At 37.2% G+C, this 11,973-nt stretch overlaps 1 protein-coding gene and 1 long non-coding RNA gene across 51 annotated transcripts in view; one reads left to right on the plus strand and one right to left on the minus strand.

Annotated features, from left to right (window-relative positions):
* The window catches only part of LOC127949395 (NACHT, LRR and PYD domains-containing protein 3), a 185,264-nt gene that overhangs the window by 86,041 nt on the left and 87,250 nt on the right, over window positions 1-11,973 (plus strand). For 38 of the 50 annotated variants that reach the window (XM_052546559.1, XM_052546546.1, XM_052546558.1 and 35 more), the window contains 3 exons: window positions 504-617; window positions 6,544-6,657; window positions 10,252-10,365. The exons of 1 other annotated variant lie outside the window; for it this stretch is intronic. In XM_052546559.1, the coding sequence (XP_052402519.1) occupies window positions 504-617; window positions 6,544-6,657; window positions 10,252-10,365 (342 nt within the window). The remainder of the gene's footprint in view (window positions 1-503; window positions 618-6,543; window positions 6,658-10,251; window positions 10,366-11,973) is intronic. 11 more of the 50 variants (XM_052546561.1, XM_052546570.1, XM_052546569.1 and 8 more) reach the window with 4 other exon arrangements.
* LOC127949577 (uncharacterized) overlaps window positions 1-11,973 on the minus strand; it is an 86,914-nt gene that overhangs the window by 26,112 nt on the left and 48,829 nt on the right. The gene's annotated exons all lie outside the window — the stretch shown is intronic.

Here is an 11,973-nt window from a genome sequence, read left to right on the forward strand (position 1 = left end):
GAAAATTTACTCTGCATTTAACCCACCCTATCTAGCCTACTGTTGAAATTGTTGATCACCTGTCATTGTTGTTGAGAGAGCCTGTGTGAAACATAATATGTGAATTATATGCATATGACTGCATTAGCTGACCCGATATGTGTAAGATAGATGTGTAAGGGTATGTAGTTTGCTTACTGAAGGCCCTGACTGAAACCCCACGGTATGCTATTTGAGCTGAATATAGTCTATTTCCTATGCTTTTTGGTGCACAAAAAGCATTCTTGTTTCTTCAGTAAATTACAGTTGAATCACTGGGGTAACATGGACTATTTCCATGATGTTTTCACAACCTTTCTGAGCCTTCGATGTGAAAGTTGTTTATGTTTTCAGTGGAGAGACATGTCCTGATTTCCAGAGAATGACTTAAGGTTAATCCTTCATTTAGTATAAATATTAAGTTAATTAATAATCCTTAATTTTCACAGTGTCTGATTCTGACTTTCCTTCATGTTTTGTTTCAGTTCAGTCCAGAAGCACAGACCAGAGTCATCTGAACCCAGCTGTGTGTCCATGAAGAGCGACCGGTCAATAGATCCTCCACATAACTTCAGAGGACACACTGGTCGTAGGTTTAGGTAAACACTGTAATATACAATTATCGATTCCTTGTCAAGTCTGTAGTGAAATACCCTAAGACTCCAGGAATGTAAAATCAAAAGTGAGTGAAGTGACATTCAGCCAAGTATGGGGACCCATACTCAGAATTTGTGCTCTGCATTTAACCCATCCGAAATGCACACACACAGAGCAGTGAACACACACCCGGAGCAGTGGGCAGCCATTTATGCTGCGGCGCCCGGGGAGCAGTTGGGGGTTCGATGCCTTGCTCAAGAGGCACCTAAGTCGTGGTATTGAAGGTGGAGAGAGAACTGTACATGCACTCCCCCCACCCACAATTCCGTCCGGCCCGAGACTAGAACCCACAACCCTTCGATTGTGAGTCCAACCCTCTAACCATTAGGCCACGACTTCCCCATGTATCATGCAGATGCAAATGCAGATGTAACAATTGGTGTGAACTTGTGAAGGGAATAAGTAATACATTACTGCATTGTATCATTTCATTAGCCGTGTTTCCACTATCGAGCTAAGACCGGGCGTGCTAGTGCGTGCCAGGGCCAGTCGCATTTCCACTGTCACTTCCGGGGCTTGATCATGCCTCGTCGGGGCTTCCTCGGGGCCAACGGCCAGGGTTTTTTGGCCTGACGAAATCCTTGGGCCAAAGCGGGCCAGCTGGGGCTAGAGGAGGGGTTATGAACAAAGGCGGAGTTTCTCCGTGTCTAGAGAGCGTCAGCGCGGATCATTTCAGAAAGATAACAGCTATAACACCAGCATTAAAGACGTTTTAAAATAAGTCGAGCTCAAAACATTCTTTCAGTCAGAAGCGAGTGTTTGAAATAAATTGATCCAATGTGGATTAGAATCACCATACAAGGCTGAAATATTTATAAGCGATGAAAAAGATATGCACGCTAAACATATAGTAAACATGGTAAAATATGACCGCTTGAAGAAATCAGACCTTATTCTCTATATCACAATCGTGTTTTTATTAAGTAACTTATATTATCTATTACAAGCCTCGTCTCGAGAGTTTAGCTCATGTTGCCTATCATAAAAATATAATAATGTTTTTGTTCGGGAGCCTTTATAAAAATAAAGATATTATTCATTCTTAATGTGACGTATAGGCCACTGTGACTATAAATATGAAGTTATTTTTGATTCAAAACAACTGAACACCTGTGGCAGTGCGATTTGTAGTTACACATGTGTATCAGAAAATTTGAAGTCACAGAGAGAAATGTTTTAAGAGTTGCAAACCTGAAGACTTTTTTTCTCTCCCACAAACACAACACAACAGTTACACCTTCTCAAATTCTTCATTGCAGGTGCACAAATCCTATTCTACAAATCACACATTTAGAAACTCGTACGCTCACATTTTTGAAACAATTGCTGCAGTGAATGTGGTGCAAAACGCATTTACACACCCGCATCAAGAAATGTGAAGTCGTGGAGAAATGTTGAACATCCGCAAATCAGTACGTGAATTCATCAAATGAGAGTTGCACACTTGTAGAATATTTTCTCAGAAATGTCTTGTATATTTTTCTAAAACAGACACAAAGTACATAACTACATCTGCTTGAATCTGCTGCAATGAATCTCAAACACTGTTTTTCGCTTTCAAGCGACAAGTTTCGCGCTCTCCCTTTTGCACCAAGATATTTGGTTAAAAAGTGATTTGTGCATCTGTAGAGGTAGTGGGCAGGACTGTTTAGAGATTAGAGAATTTCAGCCAATCAGAAGAGCTACTTTGGCTCGTTGCTGAGTAGGTGGAGGCTTGGGAATCGTAGCCGGTAGATATACGCCCCAAGCAGTTTTACGCCCCTGTTGTTCCACATGCGTCCAGAATATGGGGGAGGCTGCAGACCTATGACCTACTGTAAAATGTATTATTTATATTTATTTATAAACTGTTTATATATAAAGGAGACTGACTGATATATGATGTTGTGAATTTATATTAAGTTATATTTAGATATTAACCATATTCAGGCCATTAGACATACAGTACTGTGTAAACATATGGATCCTAAATGAAATATTTGCTGTACAATTCACAATTGCTCGTCATACAGCAACAAAACATGTCCTACATAGCATTTTATGAAGACAAACACAATTTAACCCTTTTCTAAAGTTCCAAGGGTCATTTAAAAGAAAGAGACAATATTGTTGTTCAAAAAATTTTTTATTTATTAACACCATGACTTGGTTATTTCTTAACAGCATGACTCCTGTAGATGACTCTCCAATGGCTTGCCACTCTTCTTTAATTGTTTCTTTATCCTGCTGTCAAAGTGATACCACTCACTGATAAAAATAAATAAAAAGCAAAAGTTGCATAGTGGTATAAACAATGGTTATTTATATATTATGGCAGGATGTCATGTTTCAACATTTTGTCCTTTATAGAATCCTTACAGTACCTTGCGTCAATGACAGGTCCTCGCAGTAATTTCTCCTCACCCTCCAAGATGGACACGTTTCACAACAGCAAGAGCACAGATGATGGACTACCAGAGAAAGATTTATCAGAGCCCAAATAAGCCAAGCATCATTTAGCATTTTCATTTTTTTACAACAAAATCAAAACTGCCTTTTCTATATTAAGCACAAAACTATTATTTTATAGCAATGGTCTAACATTATGGATAAACTATTTTACATGAAAAACAATGTGAATATGACACCATGAGTCTATGCTCAGCAATAAGCCAAAGTAGCTCTTCTGATTGGCTGAAATTCTCTAATCTCTAAACAGTCCCGCCCACTACCTCTACAGATGCACAAATCACTTTTGAACCAAATATCTCAGCGCAAAAGGGAGAGCGCGAAACTTGTCGCTTGAAAGCGAAAAACAGTGTTTGAGATTCATCGCAGCAGATTCAAGCAGTTGTAGTTATGTACTTTGTGTCTGTTTTAGAAAAATATACAAGACATTTCTGAGAAAATATTCTACAAGTGTGCAACTCTCATTTGATGAATTCACGTATTGATTTGCGGATTTCTCCACGCCACTGTAAGAATGTGTTTTGCCAATGAACCAATGGAACTAAGCTACTTAAACGTTGGGCTGTTGTTATGCATGTTTACATTAATGGGATTCGTAATTTTTGACGATGAGTAATTTCCAGATCGTATGAAATCATTTAGCAGCATTAGAAGCGCTTTGGCTGGAATTGTTAACTTATAGCAACAGTAAAATTGGATTTTGGCTTGCAAACAGAGGTCACAAGTTAACACGGTCACAGTTCCTTGATTCAGCCCGTTTCACGATGTGACGCCGAGAGTCCTGTGTTGAATCCAGAGATCTGGAGCTGCTTATGTAAAGATCGGTGGCTCGGTGGTTCGAGAGTGTCGTCTCGCGGCGCGTCGTCTTTTAGCGCGTGTTCGAAACCCGTGCCAACACAGATTTACTTTATTTTATTTTTTTGTTTATCCTACTTACTTCAGCCGCTACGGGCGATCATACCTATAACTTGTTATCTCTGCAAGAATATCAAAATCATGCAATGAGCAAGTCTGCTTTTATTAGGCACTTAATATCACGTCAGTTTGTGCTTTCAGAATCGGCGAATCTGCTGCCGTCGTTCCAGCACATCTGCAGCGGAGACCTAAACAGGAAGTTGGTCACCAGATAACACGGTAACCAGTTAAACCGTAACACAGGGCGTCGCTAGGCCGTTTTTAGTGATTAGCTCCATAAACCGTACACAAATTCGGGATCTCATCGGAGTCAGTCCCTTTAAATTTCATATGAAAACGGCGTCATACTTCATCTCTTCCCCGTCTTTCAGCGCGAGCGGACTCAAACAGAAACAAATTTTATTGATAAATTAAGGTTACGATTATAATGTATTTGTGAAGTTCTTTTTCATGATTACAGTTTACAAAAGGTCACGAGGGGTGCATTCGGTATATCATTGGGGAAGTCATGGCCTTGTGGTTAGAGAGTTTGACTCCTAACCCTAAGGTTGTGGGTTCGAGGCTCGGGGCGATTTAGTTGCCCTTGTGCAAGGCACTGAACCCCCAACTGATCCCCGGGCACCACAACAAAGTTTTGATATTCTGTAGTGGTGTAGAAAAAAAAGGTGCTGGCGTTTAATCGGTATTGGCCAATTCTTGGAATTTGGAATACTCTGTATTCTTACGTTGCAAAATAATAACTCAAAAAATATTTATAAATATAACTCATAATTATTTACTGAACCCTTAAAGGGTTAGTTCACCCAGATAGCAAAATTATGTAATTAATAACTTACCCTCATGTTGTTTCAAACCCGTAAAACCTTCATTTATCTTCAGAACACAGTTTAAGATATTTTAGATTTAGTCCGAGAGCTCTCAGTCCCTCCATTGAAGCTGTGTGTACGGTATACTGTCCATGTCCAGAAAGGTAAGAAAAACATCTTCAAGGTAGTCCATGTGACATCAGAGGGGCAGTTAGAATATTTTGAAGCATCGAAAATACATTTTGGTCCAGAAATTGCAAAAACGACGACTTTATTCAGCATTGTCTTCTCATCCGTGTCTGTTGTGTGAGAGAGTTCAAATCAAAGCAGCTGGATATCCGGTTCGTGAACGAATCATTTAGTTCACCAAATCTAACTGAATCGTTTTAAACGGTTCACGTCTCTAATACGCATTAATCCACAAATGACTTAAGCTGTTAACTTGTTTAATGTGGCTGACACTCCCTCTGAGTTCAAACAAACCAATATCCCGGATATATGCATGCACTCAAACAGTACACTGACTGAACTGCTGTGAAGAGAGAACTGAAGATGAACACCGAGCCAAGCCAGATAATGACTCGTTCACAACCGTTTCTGTCAGACGCGTCCGATTCGAGAACCGAGGAGCTGATGATACTGCGCATGTGTGATTAATGCGTATTGGAGACGTGAACCATTTTAAACGATTCAGTTTGATTTGGTGAACTGGTTCAAGAAGATCGGGTTACATCGAGTGATTCGTTCACGAACCGGATATCCAGCTGCTTTGATTTGAACTCTCTCACACAACAGACACGGATGAGAAGACAATGCTGAATAAAGTCGTCGTTTTTGCTATTTTTGGACCAAAATGTATTTTCGATGCTTCAAAATATTCTAACTGCCCCTCTGATGTCACATGGACTACTTTGAAGATGTTTTTCTTACCTTTCTGGACATGGACAGTATACCGTACACACAGCTTCAATGGAGGGACTGAGAGCTCTCGGACTAAATCTAAAATATCTTAAACTGTTTTCAGAAGATAAATGAAGGTCTTACGGGTTTGAAACAACATGAGGGTAAGTTATTAATTACATAATTTTGCTATCTGGGTGAACTAACCCTTTAGATAATCACAATTATATAATGAAAGCCTTAAAAAAAAACGGACAACTAATTGTAATAATGATGATAATTGCCGTAGCCCTAAAACAGACAATTAATCACAATAATTGTGACATCCCTAATTGTGAGAGTTGAATATAGTCATTGTTTTTGTTATTATTATTATTATTATTATTATTATTATTATTATTATTATTATTTGGTGCACTAAAAGCATTCTTCGTTGCTTCAGTAAATTACAGTTGTATCACTGGAGTAACACAGACTATTTCCATGATGTTTTCACTACCTTTCTGGGCCTTCGAAGTGAAAGTAACTTTGGCTTTCAATGGAGGCACAGAAATCTCTAGTATTTTATTTAAAATACCCTCAACTGTTTTCGAAGGATGAACAAAAGTCTTAGGGGGTTCGAATAACTTGAGGATGAGTAATTAATTTTCATGAGTGGACTATCCCTATAATAGTAATTATTTGATCATGGATGTAGTAAAATGCCCCACATTGTCCATTTAGCATAAATATTGAGTTAATTAACAGTCAGTCATGTTCACGGTGTCTGATTTTAATTTTCCTTCATGTTTTGTTTCAGTTCAGTCCAGAAGCACAGACCAGAGTCATCTGAACCCAGCTGTGTGTCCATGAAGAGTGACTGCTCAATGGATCCTCCATTTCACTTCAGAGGACACCCTGATTTTGGGTTTAGGTAAACAGTGTAATAAACAAACAATTATTGATTCTTCATAAAACCTTTGATAAAATTAAATGGATAGTTCTTCCAAAAACAAAAATTCTGTTATTACTCTGGTTACTCATCCTTAAGTTGTTCAACTCCATTAAGATTTTCATTCATCCTTGGAACACAGTTCGGATATATATCTTGATAGATATTTTTAATTAAATCTGAAAGCTTTCTGTCCCTCTTTTGACAGCCTAAGCAACTTTAACTTTGAAGTAGAGGTCGACCGATATATCGCTCGGCCGATATTTGTAATTTTTTAATATATCGGCATCGGCCGATATCCGTGTTTAGTAGCGCCGATTTAAAGTCAGGCACGTCGGCGGGCAGCCCTGTGTTATTGGCGCGGTGGAAAGTGCTGCTGCTGCCACTGCATTTGAAGCACCCCAAGACAAAACTTTTGGAAGATTCAACAACTGCCCTGGGAGATAAAGGTAGTCAGAGAATTTCACTCTGTAAATGGGGTGGAGAAGTTGTCAGCTCTTACAAACACTGCAGCGTGATTGAGTGCTCCGTTACTCCGCCCCGCTCACAGACAGCACCGCACTCGGAGAGACAGACGTCCTGGAGCTGCCCAGAATGGTGAATAACATTTGTTCGGAAGCATGGTTTGATGCAGACAATAACCAGTTTTTCATCCAACTCATTTTTATTTAGGGATGTCAACATTTGATAATTTCCTTGATCGATAGTCGTTTCAATTAACGATCAATTAATGCTGCAAAATGCGTCTGCAGTGGTATAATTATTATGTGCAAAAGCCACTTGGGAAAAAAGCTTTCTCATCCGAATTAAAGGGGTTTTAGTCTGAATAAAATGCTAGTAGCAGGACTGTGAAATGAATAGATGTGATTATGATCATTTGATAAAATGAAGAGAGCGCGCCATACGTTGGAGATCATTTATCTTTGTTGACTGTTTCTCGTCAAGGAGACCGCTGAATGCGCTTCTTTAAATAATTTCGTGGTGCACGTTGTTGTATTTTAAAACGCAACTGCAATGTTTTCAAACGACACTATAGTAGTGGTGCAACTGATCATCATTGATCCGTGATCCGTTCAGATCAATATCTTCAGTTCGGCATACGCGTGACCCACGGATTGATTTATGAAAAAAAAAAAAGTTGCGCATGTTCAGTCCACACTCGGTTGTCATGGCAAGCGGAGGAACGGAGGAGCTTGAACGCCCCGCGCATTTTGGCTTCCCTGTCAGATATAATGGTGAAAGAAAGAGGTTAGAGTAAAAAGATTGTGCCAGATCTTTATGAACAGGAGAAGAAAAAAGTTGTGGATGAACTATCCCGAGCATCCTCTGTTGCGGGTGGACGTCCAGGGGGACGGAGAGCTCTGTGACGAAAACTGCTCACTTCATCACAGCAGACTGGGAGATGAGAAGTCCGGCTATTATGTTAGAAAGAAGATATTATGCCATGTGCACTTTAAGTCTATTTCATATATTTTAATTTAATAATTTAATGTTAATAAAAAAAAGACAAAACGTATGTTTATTTGTCTTGGCCTTTTTTTTTTTTTTTTTGGCTGATCCGACAAATGATCCGATCCATACAAGGACGAGTGAGCGCGGGTTTGACTAGATGTATTTGGAGGTTATTGCTCAGGTCTCGTTCTGCGCATATCCAAATGTTTCCATATTCGCAATGTATCTGAATGTTAAACTATAATATATTTTTTATTTTTTTAATGTAAACTAGACGGAAAATATCATCCTCTTCACATGAGCAAAAACGTCCTTGGCATAACAGCAGAGTGGACCGGTATACTACAGTCTATTTAAACTGACCAGTGTAACCTTTTATATGTTTGGTTGACTGTACTTTATTTTAATAATGAACAGACTGTGATGTAAGTTCGAAATTAGAATTCACTTTAGATATTTTGTGTCATTTATACCAAACACAAATGTTGCTGGTTGCTAGTGTGTTTGCAGCACTATTATTATTTATTTTTTATATTTATTTTTTATATTTTTCAGTTTAATTGATTTTTATTTCTAAAATTGTATTTATTTAAATGTATATTTGTGTTTACATTTATGTTCCAACAAACTTGAAAAATTCTACTTGATAAATGCTCTAAAACTTTTATGTAAATGATTGACATATAATTTAATACTTGGTCAGTTTATTGATTTGTTGACTGTTTTATTGATGGTTAACTTTGGATAATTTTTTTTTTTATTTTAATACCGTGCAGTGCACAAAATTAAGATTCAAGAGATGGTTCAAGTCAGTGCTCAATAAATGATGATAAGTTTAGAAATGTTGTGCATCCACTTATTATTAGAGCGACATTTTAGCATGCAAATGAAGGGGAAAACTTCAAGATATCGGCCCTAAAAATCGGCAGCACATATCGGCCATCGGCAGACCGTGACCTCTAAACATCGGCATCGGCATCAGCTATAGAAAAACCCATATCGGTAGAGCTCTACTTTGAAGGCCCAGAAAGGTAATGAAAACATCATGGAGTTCATGTTACTCCAGTGATTCAGCTGTAATTTTTTTGAAGCAATGATAATGCTTTTTGTGCACCAAAAAAAATAACTATATTCAAAATTTTCTTCACTTCTGCTTTAATCCACAATGCATGTTTTACGAGAGTTTCTTCTCTTTTGTTTTCATTTTACAAGATCACCACGACGCATGAGTGTTGACATGAGAGCACAACTATCACAATACCACAAGTGCTTTATTGATTTCAAGCAGAGGAACACTTTATTACAGGGGTCGGCAACCTTTTCGGCATGACGTGCCATTTCAAATTTTTCTGGTTAACCACCGTACCAACAAACGCACCACCCACCCTGTTTTGTAATCTGTATTAAAACGGAACATACACATTTTTTAATGATTTGATTAGCAAGTAAAACAATTTGATGCAAATATTTTCTAAATAGTTTTAATAGTTTTTTAAACATTAAAAAAAAATGTGCCTTCAAAGTTAAAGTTACTTAGGCTTTCAATGGAGGGACAGAAAGCCCTCGGATTTCATTTAAAATACCCTCAACTGTGTTTGTAGGATGAACAAAAGTCTTAGGGGGTTAGAATAACTTGAGGATGAGTAATTCATTGTCATGAGTGGACTATCCCTATAATAGTGATTATTTGATCATGGATGTAGTAAAATGTCGTTCATTTAGCATAAATATTAGTCATCTGAACCCAGCTGTGTTTCTATGAAGAGTGACCGGTCAATGGATCATCCATGTAACTTTAGTGGACACACTGATTTTGGGTTTAGGTAAACAGTGTAAATATACATTTATTGAGTCTGTAGTGAAATGCCTGAAGACTCCAGGAATATAAAATCAGAAGCACATGCAGATGTAACCATGAGTGTTAACTTGTGAAGGGAATACGTTATACAGTACTGCATCTACTCTTATTCATATTTCCATTTCCATGAAATGTTCAGGCACAAGTTTCCCTGGTTTCCTGATTTCTGGTGTATCCTTCATTTAGCATAAATATTAAGTTGATTAATATCTTTAATGTCATCATCACATTAGCTGATTCTGACTTTCCTTCATGTTTTGTTTCAGTTCAGTCCAGAAGCACAGACCAGAGTCATCTGAACCCAGCTGTGTGTCCATGAAGAGCGACCGGTCAATGGAACATCCACTGAACTTCAGAGGACACACTGGTCATAGGTTTAGGTAAACACTAAAACAGGATACATATTTTTTAATTGTACAGGTTTATATAACATTGTTTATATTACATTTAACAAACATTTTTGCAATGTAAGGATCCTGGCGCTGGTATATTTAGTTTTTTTGGTATCCTGTCACACGTTTATGCTTTCTTTTAGTTTTTTGTTGGTTTTTTGAGTGTTTTGTGGCTGTTGTATTTGGAGCATAGGGTCAGGATCCTGTCCTTTCGGTCTCATTTTTCTGGTGTTGGATCCTGGTACTTATACTTAATCTTGCTATATTTTTATTTGGTTGAGCATCGGTTATCAGCAAAAATCCATGCCGATAGTTTTCCGGGTTGCGTCCACTAAAAAAAAAACATTATATTCGCTCCGAATCATTATTAATGTACATTATGAATTTTATATTGAGCATTTTCATCGAAACGTTGGTCTTTCTGTGGCTCTAATGCAGTATTAATTTTGACAGCAAATTCGGATTTAGTCTTAGTCTTAGTCTTTTGAATAACACACCATTTAGTTTTAATCACATTTTAGTCATCTGAAATGTTTTAGTCTTAGTCTAGTTTTAGTCGACTAAATATCATGAGAGTTTTAGTCTTAGTCTAGTCTTAAGTCTTTTAGTCTTAGTCTAGTTTTAGTCGACTAAATATCATAAGAGTTTTAGTCTTAGTCTAGTCTTAAGTCTTTTAGTCTTAGTCTAGTTTTAGTCGACTAAATATCATAAGAGTTTTAGTCTTAGTCTAGTCTTAAGTCTTTTAGTCTTAGTCTAGTTTTTTTTTAGTAGAACAAAGTCAACTTAGTTGACTTGACTAAATGTTTCCATCAGTCTGTTATGGAATGGTATTTATAAAATAAACATAAGGCCTGCTCTCAATGAAAAATATACATGCTCTCTGAAAAAGATATGCATTCGTCCCGAATGATATGCAATGCTTATGACATTCTTTCAAGATGAAGTACAGTATTATTGAAATAGACAACCACCTATATTATATTTGTATTGTATGTTCATTCTATTTCTTTATTTGTGCTATTTACACAAAGTTTAAATTTTTTTAAGTTTGTTTTTGTTCATTTAAAATAGCACTGCATAGTCTTCACTGTAAAATAAAATACACAATCAAACCAAAATGTATTCAGACACCTTCAACGTTTCTTACAATATCACAGTTTATTTGCTGTAGTTTGGAAATTGGTAATAAAATATGACAATAACTCAGGGTTAAACTGTGTCAGAACAACAAATTCATCTTGATAATGTCGGATGCAATGCTTAATTTGGTTCAGTCTGTGGTGTGAAAAGGTTGCATTAGCAGTTAAAGAAAGAAACACTTAAGCAAAACATGCTCAGGTCCCTAATAATTTTTATTTTTTGTTTTTTTTTACTCACTAGTAAAACAATATAATCAATTCTATCTGATTTTTGGATTGACATTGGATAAATTCTTGTTAAAACTACAAAGTAATTCAATCAAGAGCAGTGAGTGATTTACTTTCATTTTCATACATTAAAGACACTGACAGCAGAGCTAGTAAATTAGGCGCGGTCACTTTAAGAGACAAACAATCCATTATAAAGATACGCATCCGATTTCTTTCCAACTCTTTA

The sequence above is a fragment of the Carassius gibelio genome, chromosome B1 (genome assembly GCF_023724105.1).
Source record: "Carassius gibelio isolate Cgi1373 ecotype wild population from Czech Republic chromosome B1, carGib1.2-hapl.c, whole genome shotgun sequence".
Lineage (NCBI taxonomy): Eukaryota > Metazoa > Chordata > Actinopteri > Cypriniformes > Cyprinidae > Carassius > Carassius gibelio.